At 47.3% G+C, this 16,056-nt stretch overlaps 1 protein-coding gene across 2 annotated transcripts in view; it reads left to right on the forward strand.

The window, feature by feature from the left end:
* GNAO1 (G protein subunit alpha o1) overlaps positions 1-16,056 on the forward strand; it is a 144,095-nt gene that overhangs the window by 89,447 nt on the left and 38,592 nt on the right. For both annotated transcript variants that reach the window (XM_071567217.1, XM_071567216.1), the window contains exon 4: positions 4,700-4,860. In XM_071567217.1, coding sequence (XP_071423318.1) covers positions 4,700-4,860 — 161 coding nt within the window. The remainder of the gene's footprint in view (positions 1-4,699; positions 4,861-16,056) is intronic.

The following is a 16,056-nucleotide window of genomic DNA, read 5'->3' on the forward strand; positions in this document are numbered from 1 at the left end:
AGGTTCCCTTCCAGGGACATCCTTTTTGGATGCTGGTTGCTCTTAAGACATCAGTTTGATTTCCCCCAAGTTCACGACTGGTGATGGCCACTATCTTTTTCATGAGATTGCTTTCTGATAACTAGTGCCATGCTGATTTGTCTTGCACCATCAGCCAAATTGCAATGCTTATCTTTTCCCCCACTGCATGGATTTTCTGAAATGTTCCGAGATGCAGCTCTGAGTACAACCAGCCACCAGAGGAAATTGCCCCAGAGCTAACCTTTGAGACAGGCTGAGTGACAAGTATCATTAATCAGAGTAAATAACAGCAAAAAATGATATTTGCTGAGATTTAGTTCACCAAAAGGAAAGGACGGTGCAATGTGACACAAGGGCTTAGCTCTCCTGTGGCTGTAACTCAGTGCAGCTCTATAGGGTTTAGCAGATTTGTACCAAATAGCTTCACACAAGGCTTTGTCTTCCTTAAATTTTCCCCTTCCAAAAAACTATTGCTTTTTTTTTTTTTTGGGGGGGGTGGTGGTTGGGGAGTCCCCTAATGAGTGTCCAGGCAATTTCAAAGGATCATAGCCAGGATTTACCCTGGGATAGTCAGAGATGGGGACCTGTGTCACACTCCAGTTCAACTCTAGAGGAGCCAGGGCAGGAGCGGCTCTGCTGGTACCTTCATGGGCACTGATCATGGCTGGTGGTGAGGCATGAATAATCAAGGGTGGTCTGTATTGGTGTGATGGAAAATAACTTGCTTGCAGAGACAAACAAGTGCCAGTAGTATCAGGCTGATAGGAGGGGCCCCTCTCCCGCCAGCGAGGTAACACATTAATTGGGCTATGTGGCTGTTGCAAGCAAAGTCACAAGTTTGCATGCTGAGCACAGTCCGTGTGCTTGGTGACAGTGACATATGGGAGACAATTAAATAACTGCATTTATGTCCAGGTTTGGGAGAGAACAGGTCCACTTATGAGCTGGATTTATACTGTGACTGTGGTGCACAGGTGAGCCCACAGCCCGGGGTTAGGAATGAGACACGCTGACTTCCCGCTGTGTTTACAGGCTCCTAATTCACATCTGCCAGTGGGTTTCAGACCCTGCCCTGTACCTACAGAGCCCTCTCCATTCCTGACCAGTGCCGAGGCTTGTTCTTAAGCAAAGGGTTATTTGGTTTTTTTGGCTTAATGGCTGAAGTCTGGATGTGTATTTCACCTTCCCAGGGTCTCTGAGGTCAGCTATTTCCCCAGGCCAAGCCCAGCCAGCTCTAATTCTCCGACTGTAGGTGGATGGATTCAGCATTCAGGACTGATACAAAGTAACAAATCCCACTCTCAGTAATGAACACCCTGAAGGCGATCAGCTCACAGGTCAGGGTTTCACCTGCTATGGAAAATGCAAGGCCTTGGGAAGTGGCAGCAGGACATGTGGGAATGCTGCAGTGACAGGCTAGGATGCTCCTGTTGGATAAGAACCAGCATGAAGGAGACCATCCTGACCTCTTACCCTCCTCCCAGATGGCTTGTTCTGAGGAGATGGGAGACAGAGTAGCTGGGAAAGGCAGAGGCAGCAGTGGTGGGAGCAGTGCACCGTTTTGTAGCTCCTTCCAGCACTCCCAGGAGCCAAGGGCTGCTTATTTTTAGCTCCCGAGGTAGCTGAAATACCACCGTGATATTCATTAACGAAAACCCTGTCGAATGGGAACTGCAAGGCCGGGGTGGGGGAGGCCGGTTGGCCTGTTTTGTTTTGCTTTATTTAATTGCTGGCTGCAGTACAGAGGCAGAGCGTGGCGGGAGGCTCAGCTCCTCTCACCTCAGGAAAACAGGAGTGCCAGACCCAGGGGAGGCGGGCAGGTAAAAGTCAATCAGGCAGTATTTAAAAGTCTACCTGCTGGGCCCAGAGGGGGCTGGAGATTTTAATGTCATTCCCAGCTTGAAATGCAGCCTGGAGAGTGAGAAAAGAAAGCAGGATATTCTCTTCTTGGATCCGTAATTGCTTGTTAAATCATCTAACAAATCCCTGAACTCCTGGATGGCCCCATGCTCCTTGACAGAGGGGCTTCATCCTTGGCAGGGGGGAGGAGTATTTTTAAAAATACTCATTTCACCTGCTTTTTCTGGGTCTATAAAACTAAGAGTTCAATGGTTCAGTCTACAAAATAAAAATTAAGTCTGGAATATTTTTATTACTGTTCAGCAGGAGCAATAAACTTTTCTTCAAGCCATTCCCCTCTCCAGCCTGTTGACTCAGCCTGCCCTGCAGGCAGGTGTCCATGCTGCAGGAAGGCAGCCTCTTCTGTCCCCAGAAGGGACCTCCAGTGACTGCAGAGGAGCGTGTACCAAAATAACCCCCTGCCCTACATGCTCAGCCCTGCTTCTGGCCCAAGCAGACCTGATAACCACAGCCAAAGATGGCTGTCCCTGGTAACTCCCACTCTGTCCTGTCCTTCACTGTTCATATGTATCTTCTGCTCAAACCCTCTTGTGCTGGGTCTTACTTACGGAGAACTGCCACAGGTCTCAGTAGTTGAAAAGGTGAGACAGCCATTTCCCAGCACAGAAAATGCAACGACCATGCTGTTCCCTCTGATGCTTTGCAGGAAGCAGCCTGCAGTTAAATCCACAAAGCTCAGAAGCAGCCCAGACTCTGCTCATAACAGCTGGAGAGCTTCACATATGTTTTGCCGTTGTAGACAGATGGACAGATCTGTAACTTACACTTATAAACCCCCTGATAGTGGGGATAACATAAAAAGACCTCCTTCTACCTGACTGAAAGCTTGGATGCTTTTCCTGCACCACCCATGCACACATAATGGGGCCACACCAGACCGCAGCCATTAGCAGGTTTTATGTCATTTAGAGTCTGTGAAAAGAGCAGAATTGCAGCTCCAGCAGGGCAGGCAAACCATACAGATGATTTATGAATATTCACTGAGCTCACGAAGCACTCCGGGGCAGAAAACAAGCTTTTGAAATTAACTGAACTCTTCAAGGTTCTTCGTTTGTCTTGGCTTTGAGGTGTGAGTCACCAATACTTTCTCCAAAATGAGCATATTCTGTACATAGGGTTGAGAAGATCCCTGGGCACTAAAATACAAAGTTAAATACTCTGAGAGACTTATGTTCATAAAGCCTTCAAAGCATAGAGTCCACTCCATTAAGTTTTATGGGATACAGTACTGATACATACAGTACTGAGACTTCTCCAGCCCATAAAGGCTGGGTGTTCAGGGAACTTGAGGCTCTTTCTCTGAACACTGAAATCTCCCACAGCTTCAGTCTCCAATGTTAGCAGTTTGGTGCCCTGCAGTTTTTCTGTAATTTCAGTGTCCAATAAAGAGGCTGCAGAGGAATTTTGGTCTTGGCCATACAAACCCCATCATATACCTTGTCCTATCCACCCATGCAATTGGTTTATTATGGTGCTCTTCAACACTGGCACTCCTCCACTTCTAATTGTACACAGCAAAGCATGGGCACTTCCTGCACTACACTCTCTCACAGAGAGTCTGAACTTGTGTTTCTGGTTTGTGTTTGTTGGTTTGGATCAAACACCCTGGAAGGTGAAGGCTTCCACCTGTGTTTGGCCAGAAATGGGCTCAATCTAGCAGACAAGAGACAAGGTAATAAAACAAGGAGAGTTAATTGAACACAGATACGTCTTCACGAGTTTGCTGTACACACACAAGGAACAAGAGCTACTCTTTTCCAATTAATAATAGAAATAATAATTGGGGGTTTTTCGACTCATAGAAATATGAAACATTTTCAAAGGAATGAAAGAAAAACTGCAGATGAGGCAACATCCCAAGGGTTTCAGGAGTCTGTGGTGGTGTGGGAGATTCACTTCTTGCAAAGCAAGCAGAGGGAGTCATGAATTTGGGTGTCCTGCTTTGCAAACAAGTAAAGCATCGGCCACTGTGGACTATTGCAGTAGGGCGGAACTCAGCTATTCTATGGCTGTCTAGACATCTCCATCCTAAATCAGAGACATATTCCAGTCCAAAGTTGTGTCAGAGCACTATCCTCCAGGAAAAGTTGCTGTTCCAGTGAATCCCCTTTTTCTCACCAAAAAAGATTCCATCTGAAAATGGCCAGCTGGCCCTTCCCTCACTGCCATGCTCCTTAACTGTGGGAGATTCCTCTCCCTCTGAGTCACAGAGTACCACAGCCAGCCAAGGTGGTCTGCATTAACATGCATTAGCCCTCATAGCAGGGGCTCATAGCAAGGAACAAGCATTCAGGAAAAGCAATAAACCAGCATCTGGAAAAAATTGTTTCTGAAATCTTTCTGCTGTCCTTTCTGATATAAAACCCCTACTTCAGAAGGGTTCTACACTTGGTTAGTGCAGGCGTTGTTGCAGGGCATGCACCACTTTGCTAACAATTAAATAAATAACTTTGTACATGTGTGCATTGCTTTCTGTTCCCAAGAAACTCCACACATGTGCACTGCAGACTGCTTTGTCTGTTGAATACAAGTATTTGTTGACATGAAGTGAATTAGACAAACAACCTTTGTCCTTGTGACTTCCTTGCTCCATCTTCCTTTTGCCCTTTCTGCTGGATCACACAGTGTGAACGCTAAAGCCCCATTCCAAGAAACACAACCTCTTTACTCCTGATGGTTTATTGAACTGTTTCTGAAATTCCTGGCTCCAAATTCTGCCTTGAGCACCTGTGTGACCTCTCGTTTCTTTCCTCCACAGGCTGATGCCAAGATGGTCTGTGATGTCGTAAGTCGGATGGAGGACACAGAGCCCTTCTCTCCAGAGCTGCTGTCAGCTATGATGAGACTCTGGGCAGACTCTGGGATCCAAGAATGCTTCAACCGGTCCCGGGAATATCAACTCAATGACTCAGCCCAGTAGTGAGTATCCCTGTCCATAGTCTTTCATGTTAAGAAGGTGCATTTGGGGTTGTTAATGACCTCATAGCAGTGGAACTGACCATGTCTCTGCTGACACACTGGGATGTGTGTTGTGTCACAGGCTGCTGCATGGCAGAAGGGATCATGCAGGATGTTCATGTCCCCTTCTGGCCAGTCAGGGGGCAGGTCTGTGATCCCAGGGCCAGTTTCCCAAATTGCTCCCAAACAGCTCAAGATAGGTTTCTGCAAACACTGATCTGGTGAATAGAGGCAAATCAACCCGTGGACGTGGCTGATGCCTTCTTTGTCTGTCTCATTGAGAGCAGAAGAGTGTGATCACCTGCTTTGTACAGCAGGACAGATCTTGGGTGTACTTTTCTGGTAGTCGTACAATGTACTGATAGGTCAGCTGGGTTACAACCAAGGGTAAGGGACATCTTTGCTTTTCCAGTGGCATTGCATTACTCCTCTAATACAGTCAGTGGCATCTTTGCCATTAGGGACCACATCCAGATGTTTTTTAATGGCAATTGTCTGAATCCATGGTTTTGGTTCATCCTGTCATAAGGACAGAACATCTGCCCGTAAATGGCTGCTCTGGCTCTGAAGAGACATTGAGTGTCTCCCCAGTTTTAGTTCACATTCATCTGTAATGATAATTTGTCCAATCTGTTTGCCTGTATCTAGGCCAGGTCTTCATCCTGTAATTTCAACTGTACAAGTTGTTGCAGTCAGACAAAATGTTCCCTGGTCCTGTACAGAGTCTTGAGCAGGAGGCAGTAAAAAGTGATTAAGTACAGGTATAAGGAACAGGCAAGTACAGAGTGATCATTTCTCCCATTGTACCCTTGGACCCTTTGTTACTTAGGGAAATAGAGGCTTCCCAATGGTGTCAGGGCAATGCTACGTCCATGCTTTTGGCTTTCACAACATCCTATATCAATAAGTTCACCAGCTCTTTCATGCACTTCTGGAGTTGTTATTGTATGTTTGGATTGTTTGGCAACTCTGCTTAGGATTTTCCTGGATATCCATCCAAAGACGAGCCCAAGCATGGGCATGGCTGCTGGTTTTGTTCTGTGTGGTGGGCCTGGTGTCCCAGGCTGCACCAGCTCCTCCCACCCAAGCTGGCAGGGCAGGGAGGGAGCGCAGCTCTTGTGGTGCTGCAGCAGAAGGCAAGTGATGACACATCACTTGGCATTGATGGAAAACCAAATGGAAAACCTGCAGATGTGCAGTTGGTGGCACAGCATCCAAGCCAAGCATCATCACAGCTCAGAGATGATCCTGGCATTATGTTGCCTTCTAATCAGTACGAGGTGGATGTCCGTGTTTAATTTATATTTCATTGTCTTTAATAGCAAACTCAGCCTTTTGTTGCCAGCAATCTTTTCTTTTTTTCTTTTTTTTTTTTTTTCACAAAGAAGGGTATGATGGCATAAACATACCTTTAGAGATATAAATTATCTAAAATGCCAGTCCTAATTGCATTACAACCTTGTGGAAAATTCTTCAATTGTTTTAGAGCCAATTACCTTGAGGAAAGTATTTTGATTTTCTTTCCATGAGAGAAAGCAGTTGAAAATAATAAGCAGAGCCCTCCCAATGTGACCAGCTGCTGGGCAATTCATCAGCAAGAGCTCTGAAACCACAAGCAGTTTCTAGATATCAACTGAAGAGGCTCTGTGCCGTGGTATTCACAGCCATTTCAATGTGGGGGTGCAGCCCGGCAAAATGAATTTCGATGTCTTTGACATAATCACTTGCATCCAGAGGAGGATGCACAAGCCTCTTTGCCAGGGAAGTGCTGTGCTGCCCCTTTCCTTAGCCACACTGAGTTGTGCTGTGGCTGGACACTTGTCTTCTCTGGGCTAGGCTGGATAGCAAAGCTGAAGATAACAAAGTCCTTCTCATTTATGGACTTGCTGGTGTTTAGGAGCCTCTGGTGGTTCCATCTCTGGGAGCAGAGCTGCTGTTGCAGAGCAGGGCACTGTAACACATCCTGCTGCACCTCTAGGCCCTGGTGCCATCACACTAGATGGTGATACAAGTGAGAGCTCAGTTGGCACTTATTCACACCCAGTGGACTCCCAGTGAAAAGAGGCATATTTTTCATTTAATCCTTCAGTGCTTTGGGGTTGTTTTCTTTTGCATGACTGTAAGATTTCAGACAGTTTTATATTTTTTCCCCACCCTGGGAAAAGGCTTATCTTTATTGACACTGATATTGTATTTGAAACCCTAACAACTACAAAATGTGTTTTCATTAGGGCTAAGAAAAATAAATTCCAGACAAGAACTGAATCTGAAGTTCTCCAAAGTTTGAAAAACAGTGACAGGCAGTGAGCTGGACTAGTGTAGCTTTTATTTCAGGCTTCTCTTGGTGTTAAGCCGCAGGGACTGGTGTTTTGCTGGGAGGAGGGAGGTTTACTGCAGCCATTGGAGATGGCTGGAGATGCTCCACGAGTGCTCAGCACATGTCACAGCCCAAAGGCACCAAGTGACCAGGTCGTGTCATGACCAGCACAGGTGGGACCCTCAGGAGCGGCACTTCCCTTCACTCCAGAAATCACCCGCCAAATGCTCTCAGTGCTTTTCAGAACCTCCCCCACTGCCTGTCTATTTCTAAGGAACCACCACCTGGGCTTCTCTGCTGTCAGTGCTGCTGTTGTTCTTAATTGCTCTTCCAGTGCTTTACCTTGAGTTTTTTTAAGTGGCTGAACAATAGGCCTTCTGTTATGTCTCAGGCTAATCAGCAGTCTGCAGGAATCAGCAGCACAGCTCTTACTATTTTGTCATCAATTTCATTGAAAATAAATTTAATATTTTGTATTAGACTAAACCAGAAGTGAGTTGTAGCTTTTCTCTCCTATCAAAGACAGGCCAGGAGCACATTGCTTTCCAGTCTTCAATACGTGCTTCCTTAACACCTTCCTGCAAGTCTTTGTTTCTTTTGCACTCTAAAGTCCACCTGTCCTTAGCAAGGATCCTTAGCTATAAAGGAGCAGTAGAAAACAATACTTTCAGAAAGTAAAAACATGACTGAGGAAGACAAAAGGTTCTATAATGGACCTCCTGTGTCTTGGACTGCAAAAGGTAAAACCATAAGGATGGCAAGAGAAGGGAAGAGAGTAAGATGTAGCAGTTGGTTTCATCTTTTTTTGTTACTGCATTTTTTCATAGTTCCCTAAGGCAAATTTACGGGTGGGTTGCGTTCCACATTCCTAATATCTTGATTATGTTTTTATTCCTATTTCGTCTCCTCTTCCTTTCTTGTCTCCATGCCTAGGAGCTAAATCTACCTCTGATCATCAAAGAGTTTGGTCACTGTTGATGTCTTTTTCTTCTTTAGCCAGTTTCTGTCTGTGGAAGCACATCTGTGACCCACATTTTGCTTTCAAAATCAGCAAAATAGAGGTTTCCAGCTGGTTTCCTTAATCTCCTACTTTTGTTCAGATTTTGAAATTGTCTTGTGTTTCTTAGCCTCGAGTTCCTAACTAGCCTGGTCAGTGAAGTGCAGCACATAGGGCAAGACTGATCTTAACCACCCAGGGACAGGGACCTGCTTTGAGCAGCCTCCAAACTTCAGGGGGGAAATGGAGCAGACGGAGCATCCACACGAGCTCTGATTTTCCGTGCGCATCTCCAAACAGGCACAGACCCTGCAAGATGAGTAGGCAGAGACAGTTTGCAAGTACACAGACACAGAAAAGCTAGAATCCATCTCAAGTTATTCTCCTCCTGCTTCCAAGTACTTTGAAAGATCATTTGATAATGCCAGGGCTGTGAAACTACCGTGAAAATGTAAAATATTTTAGGCCTGCATTCAACCCATCCATCTTCACACATATCAGAGGTGTCAGGGCTAGGAGGCTTGTTGCCTTTGGCTCTCTCAGTCAGGAGCAATGGGAAGGAAAGATGGGTACAGACCTCACTGCTCAGTGGAGAAATAGAGAAGCAATTGTGTCTGCTGCTCTCCCACAGCTATCCACAGCCCTGACATCTCAAGTCTGTGCCAATACCAAGCCCAAACTGGACAACAGTTGCTTACTCCAAGAACTGCTCTGGCAGTGCCTTATAGAAAAGCAGCACCAAACTCAGAGTAAAATACTGCAGTGTCTTCCTTCTCACTCCATCTTGTGTGGGACTGTTCTCTGATCTATTTTCCTCGCAAAAGAATTGTCTTTGCATGATGCTATCACCTTCTCTACTGATACCTACTGCATCCCACGTGCCAACACACACTTTGCATCAAAAAAGCAGTTAAGAAAGTAGAGCCAGATGTTGTTGTGCTGTGGTGAACAGCTTCCAGATTGAGCCCTGACAAGGCAGCATTGAAATAGGCTGCCCAGAGAGGCTGTAAAATCTCTATCCTTGGAAATGCTTAACATTGAGCCACCTGAACTAACTTTTAAACTGAATTTAACTTTGAAGTTGGCCCTGCTTTGAACAGGAGGATGGGCCAGATGAACTCCAGAGGTCTTGGAGTTCTGATACTTTTGGCTCGGGTTTTTTTGCCCTCCCTCTTTCTCTGATAATACTGGGTTTAAAAGAGAGAAAAGTTCTTTGAGGTTTGCTGCAGTCTCCTGTTTCTAGTCATGCAGGACCATGCAGTTCTATGATAATGTCCACATCCCACAAGTCTAATGGTCTAAACATTTACCTTAGTGGCTTCACCAGCAAGGCAAACATTTAGACCATGGGACTTGTGGGACTTGGACATTATGCATGACTGTCAGGACATGATCTACTTTAATGAGCTGCAATTGTTGCTGGTGCACTCAAATGAAGAAATAAAAATTATAGGTCAAAGTTTTGCATTAATATTCCCATCAGGTGCATAGATTACATTTTCTTATCACAGCTTTTGAATTAGAATATGGTTTTCTGCACACCCGCCTTACTCGTGCCTGTCACTTGTGCTCCCTTGCATTTAATTGGAGGCAGTAGCAGCATAAATGGAACAATCCAATTAATTGGGATGACTTGCATTGCACTGTTTATTGAACAACCCACCTTTGTGTCTTGGAGCCCAATAAAGCAGAAAGGGAAAATACATCACAAGTGTAGAGGTAGGTACATTTGTCTGAATTTATGGTTTAATTTACCCCAGTAAGTAAATATGCCCACCAGCTCCGAATAATTAAGTTTCCCCTACAATAAGCAAAACAAAACAGTCCATAAAGGCCAGAGCTGGTTGACTGGAATCACCAGCCTTGCTCCATTTCCACAAATGAGATGCAAATCAATTTCCAGGGAGGAGCAGCTCTGCAGTGTCTTCTGGTGTTGGGTCTGGAGTGGGGCTGTTTCTTGTCAGTGCAAGGTGGGGGAGACGTGAGCAGTCTGAGCTTCAGTGTGTTATGGTCCAGCAGGGCTTGGGCTTGGTAGAGGTCTCAGGTTTTGCTATCATCCTCATAAATTAAGAAATTATGTTGTCTTATGACTTCACCTAGGGCTGAGTATGAGGTAGAGGAAGGGCACAATAGGCATTGTCTTTTAAATCAGCTGGATGTTTTCTAGCATCTCACCCTCCATCTTCATCCACCTGGAACACCCAATGTCACCAAAATTGAATACAGTCTCTCCAGGGGCAGCCTCGTTTGGCCCGTAGCAGGGTGGATGGAGACCATGTCACAGTGTCTTGAAGGTGGATGTTAAGCAATGCTCAACTTCCCCTCCCACCAAACGCTGCCAGCAGAGCATGAGTATTGAATTTCCTTGGTGGGAAACTCACAGGCAGAGATCTACAGGACTCTGCATCACTGAGCTCCATTATAAGATGTTGGCACTTGTTATAGTGCCCACCCCACCAGGCCCTCCTCAGACCCCTGGGCAGAGGAGAGCCCCACCAGACCGTCTCTCTCCAGGGGTACAGCCTCTCCATGGAGAAGAGGCCACCCAGAAGCTTAGTCCAAGCCAGGCTCTTCCCTTTAACCTTTCCAAGCCATGCATGCAAGTCATCAGGGAAAGGCAGAGTCTCAAAAGACATTTCCAGCCTGAAGTTCATGCAGCCTCTAAAGAAAATGCAAGAGAAGGGAAATCAGGGCCTTCTATCCCAAGTGACCACCTGGTTTCTGAAGGACTATATCCCCTCTTGGCCCATGTGAAGGTATCTGAGAAGACCAGGAAAGCATTCACCAGCTGAACCAGAGCTCTGATGCTTTTGTTCACCACCTTTCCATGTGACATACCAAATCCAGCAGCCAGCTCTGCTAAAAACTCAGCGCTGCTTTGGGTATGGAACTTGCAGGCAAAAAACTGGTGGTACAGTATTGTCACTTCCACACATCTAATCCTTCTGTACACCCCAAAATTTCTCTGTCTGGAGAGAGCCAGGAGATACAGACTGCACTGCAAGCAGGAGCAGAGAAGTTATGTAGGTAGTTCATTCCTTGGAGACAAAGATGTAGCAGTATTAGCCACCTCTCTGCCATTTTTCATTGCCGTGTTGCATTGTAACAGTGTTGGTTTTGGCTCAGGGTTTAGTAAAATCTTGACATCTTGACTAAATAAATTGCTATTTAATGACCCACAATTCCAATCAGGGCTGTCCCCATTATGGCAAAGCTCCCACACAGAAAGGTAGGAGCCAGGGTAGTTCACACTGCCTGGAAGAGTGAACACTGTGAGAATTTGGGAACAATTTCTTCTCTTTTCACATTTTGCCTAGCAATGAGGAGCAGCCAGCACCACCTATAAACACAGCACAGGGCATCCTCCCTCTGAGGAAACCTGCTGAACCCGGATAATCTGTTCTCATCTGCGACTGACAGACCCAACAGGAATTTCTTCCTGCCTTACGAAGGGCTGTGGGTGACAGATTCGGCACAGAAAGATTTGACTTTTTTTGGCTGAGTATTTGTGTATTTTTAGGCTGAAATGTCCTTATGAAACCAGCTGGAGCTGGCAGGCTGCCACCAAGGGGTTGGGGTTGGGTTTTTTTGTTCTGTTCAGTTTGTTTTTTCACTGCTGCCCCTAGTGCTGGCTGCAGCGTCCCTCTCCCACCAGCTCTGCCCTTCCACAGGCAGCGCTTGTGCCCTACAGTGAGCCCATCCTTGCAGTCTGCCACCTTTTCACCCTGTGCCTCCCACACTGGGAGATGGCAGTGCTGAGATGCAGCTTCACAGCCAGGGAGTCCAGGCCCTCCTGGAAACCTGCAACCCCTGCTCCTCCTCTCCTACTCAGCCAAGGAATCCAAGCTTCTCTCTCCCTTTCTGCACCCTGTGATTTGACATAACCTGCACCTCCAGCTCTGCCATCACAGTCTGCCCTGAAAGACAAACAGCATCACTCACAGCGAGTGAGGGCAGGAGATGGTGTCTCCTGAGAGGTGTAACAGAGAGGCTCTCAGGGCATCCTACTGCTCCTAGAAGCTCCTTAGGGAATCAGGTAGCTCTAACAAGACCTATGTCCCCCTGTGTGGGTGATTCCTGCTTTAAGCCAGCACCCAGCTCATCACTCACCGTGGTTTGTGAGCCGTTACCCCACAGTGCATGTGGCATTGTGGGGACTGGCTGGCTGCTCTCACCCTCCTGATTCTGCAGTGCATCTACAGGGAAAGTTGTCAGGAGACCACCATGCTGTTGCTCTTCACACGGCTGGCGCCAGGTCTGGCACCATCTGCCATGCTGGGACAGGAGCATGTGTGTTTTCCCCACTATTTGTTATCCATCTGAAATCCTTAAATGGCAAAGAATGGCAGGAACGCAGGGATTTCTTTGTAGCCAGGCTCCAGGGTGGAGCAAGCTGTCCTCCACTCGGGTCTGCAGGCAACAGGAATGATGGTGTGGCAGGGAGATGCTGCACAGCTGCCTGTGGCCCTCCCACCCCCCCATCCCCAGGGCCTGTCCCAGAAACCATCCCAGTTTGAAGCAAAAGTTGCAAAGGGACTTTGCTGCAGCCTGTGGAGCACATAGCAGCACACTGGGAGCTCTGGGGCAGAGCTGCCTGCCCAGGGCTGCCTGCACGGGATCAACAGCCCAAGAGAAGCCACTCCAGCTTACGACTCATCAGCTCTGTGTGCTCAGGATAGAGTTATCTCCCTTTTCTCTCCCTTCACAGTTTCATGGCCACCAGCTTTTGCCCACCCCAGGATTCTCAGCTCCCCTCCCCTGCCTGCAGGAGGGGCAGTTCCTCCATGGGTCACCCTATCCCTTGTCCTGCCCCTGCTCAGCTGTTCATCAGGCCCCACAGAGATGTGCAGCTGCTGCCATTCATCCCCCATCCCCTCTTGGGGGTCACACAATGTACATACATGCACCTTTCCTGCTAGAAGAGTGCAGCATCCCCACGCCCAGGTTTGGAGTTTTGTCCAAAATGCAAGTTCAGGGTTAGGAGTTAAATCCAAAACCAATCACAAGCTTATATAAAACTACCCATTTTTCAATATATATTAAGACAACCATTGGAAAATTGCTTTTATCTGCTGCTTCCTAAACCCTCTGGCTTGTACTGTAAAGCCTTTTGTCTGTGAACAGAACAGCTGGAAAGTCCTTTTTTATTTCCTTAAGCAAATAGTCTGTCTAATATCCAGCCTTGAAGGGCTGAGGCTTTAAGAGAGAACAGAAATGAAGGGGAAAAAAAGGATGTAGCAAACATTGTGACATGGCGTAAAATCACAGGACTTGGCAATGATGGGTTTGAAGCAGCAGATCTGCGCCCGTGAAGGGAGGGTGGCACAGCCCCTGGTAGGAAGGCAGAGCTCCCCAGGCCCCCAAAAGCCCATGGTGTCCATCAGTCAGCAGGCTGAAGCTCCTTGTCTTGGTTCCCCAAAGGGGACAATAAACACCCTCCTGTTTATGAGGTGCTGACATGCACAGTGGCAGGAGCTGCAGAGGCACCAACAGACAAGGCAGGAGCTGGTGGGTTTGGGCAGGTGGGCAGAACATGTTGGGTGGAGGCTGGGACAGCCCCACAGAAGCAGAGTCCCAACACCTGGCTGAGACAGTCCTGCCTACTGGGATTCACCTTGTGTAGCTCAGGGCACTGATTATTTCACAGACTAATTGATACAATAGCTCTCATTAGCCCTGGAGCAAACTACACTTTGTGTTTTGCTGATCCAGGCCAAGCACTGAGCCAAAATTCAACACTTAGCCATCAATTTATTACTGCATTTTAGGTGGGAAAAAGGGAAATACAGGGTTCTTTCTCCAGGGTTCAGCAGTAAGAGCACAGTTTAGGCATGGCCAGTGCCATGTGTGTGGTGTGTGCATGGGGTGTATTGGAGGAAACCTGGCACCAGGGGCATTTGTGCACAGGCAGTGTGGGCAGGAAGAACTGTGCTTTTCCTTGAAGTTTCAGTACAGCCCTGTGGAGAGCAGCAGGCACAGCTGCTCCCAGCACCGTGTCCCCAGCTCCCCAAAGTCAGCAGGACTGGAGGGAACATGCACTGCCTGGCTGTGGCACACTCCAGGGCTGGGTCAGTGCCAGGGCTGGCCTTCCTGCCTCCTCCCTCTCTTGGAAACCTGACAAGGGGTTCATTTGTACCTGGTTTTCCCCTAAGCACACTCAGATGAGACAATCATTGATTTGAGCAGGGAAGCCAAAGGCAGAAGAATGTGATGCTCCTGCGTTACTGCTCGCATGCCGTTCTGTTGTTCTAGCTGGGCATGAGCCCAGTCAGCACGGGAGGCCTGATACACTGCAGGCAGGTTTTTAACTTTTTACTATTATAAATTTCTCTTTTTGCCCCAGCACACTAGTTGGACTACCTAGGTCCATATCAGTCCATTCATTCACCCTTTTACAGTATTACAGTAAAAATAACACTGAGACTGTCTATGAACTATTATTTCATCTTCTCCTTGCTTTCAGACCACTGGCATAACACACAGATCCAAACCCACAACTCCTATTTTTGTCACTCCCCTCAGAAAACCCTGTAACCCCGCACCTGCCTCTCCATCTGCCCTAACCCAGACTCTCAGGGTAGTACTGCGAGGGCTGTCAGGGACAAACGTTCACTCCACGCTGTGGGCACAGGTTCTGGGTGGGGCTGCTTAGTTTGGTCGTGACAGCAGAGCTCAGAGCAGAAGGGGGCTGGAGAACAGTAGAGCAAACCCCCATCCTTGTGCTAAAATCCTCACGCTTTCACCTTCCTCATCTCCAGTATGTTTAATGCATTTGAATGCTTGAGTGCCTGGAGAAGGGACCTCCTCAAAGGTCCCTGGGGACTCTGGGACTTTTCTGTGGCTGAATTTATTGGGAAAAAAGGAGGAGAAATTGTTCTAAGCCTAGATTTTAGAAAGCACCTTCTCCATGCTCCTGGGAGGGGAGGGAAGAGATAGAGGGGAGAGGGAAACCAGGCACAAACCACACCATGGAGCCACGCCAAGGAAGTGTCAGCTCTGTTTTTGCTGGTTAGTCCAAGCCTTGCTGGGCATTTGCAATGCACTTTGCCTTGTTGTAATGCCTTCCTTCCTGGGCTGCATTGCCATCCCAGTGCTGAGCAGCAGGTTTGCTGGAGCACCAGCTTTGAAAAGAAATTTAGTGCTCTAAAATTGCAAGCCCAGGCCATGAAACTCCATGTGAGCAGTCAGTGTAGCTCTGAGGCTTTGACAGCACTTTTAATGGCATAGATCAGAATTTCCCAATCCCTCAGTACTGCTCTTGGTATGTAAGGTTTGGTGATAACATAAGTACCATTTCCAAATCCTCCTTCAGGAAAATACCAGCCAGTACATCCTACCGAGCAGCATTAATGTCAGTTTAAACATTTTCAGTTAAACAGCTCCATGGTCTTGCAGTCCCCAGCATGAGAAATACTGCACCAGGGAGTGTTCTGCGCAGTGAGGCAAATCTGCAAGGGGAATAGGAGAAAGGAAGAGGAGGCTGATGCTAGCTACAGATGCTGAGAGCTGGGAACTGGTAACAGAGTCCAGGCAAGAATTTTTGCTCAAATTAAACTAACCTTGGAAGCAGCAACTTTGCATGAAGAAATCCCCAGAGGCCTTTCTCACTGAACAAAAATGCTTAAACAAAGAAATGACACAAATACAGAAGTTAAAAAAGTCAGGAAAAAAGGCCACACATTTCTGCCCAGGAGCTCAACTACCTGCACCCTGCCCAGGGGACCGCACTTGAGGATGGAAGAGCCTCATCCCTGCACGTGATAAAGAGCTGCATCTCCTGATCCACTGTCTCAATCCAGTCCCACCTGCACACAGCACTGGCAGTCAAGTCCTGAAGGTAACA

Source organism: Pithys albifrons, chromosome 12 (assembly GCF_047495875.1).
Source record: "Pithys albifrons albifrons isolate INPA30051 chromosome 12, PitAlb_v1, whole genome shotgun sequence".
Taxonomy (NCBI): domain Eukaryota; kingdom Metazoa; phylum Chordata; class Aves; order Passeriformes; family Thamnophilidae; genus Pithys; species Pithys albifrons.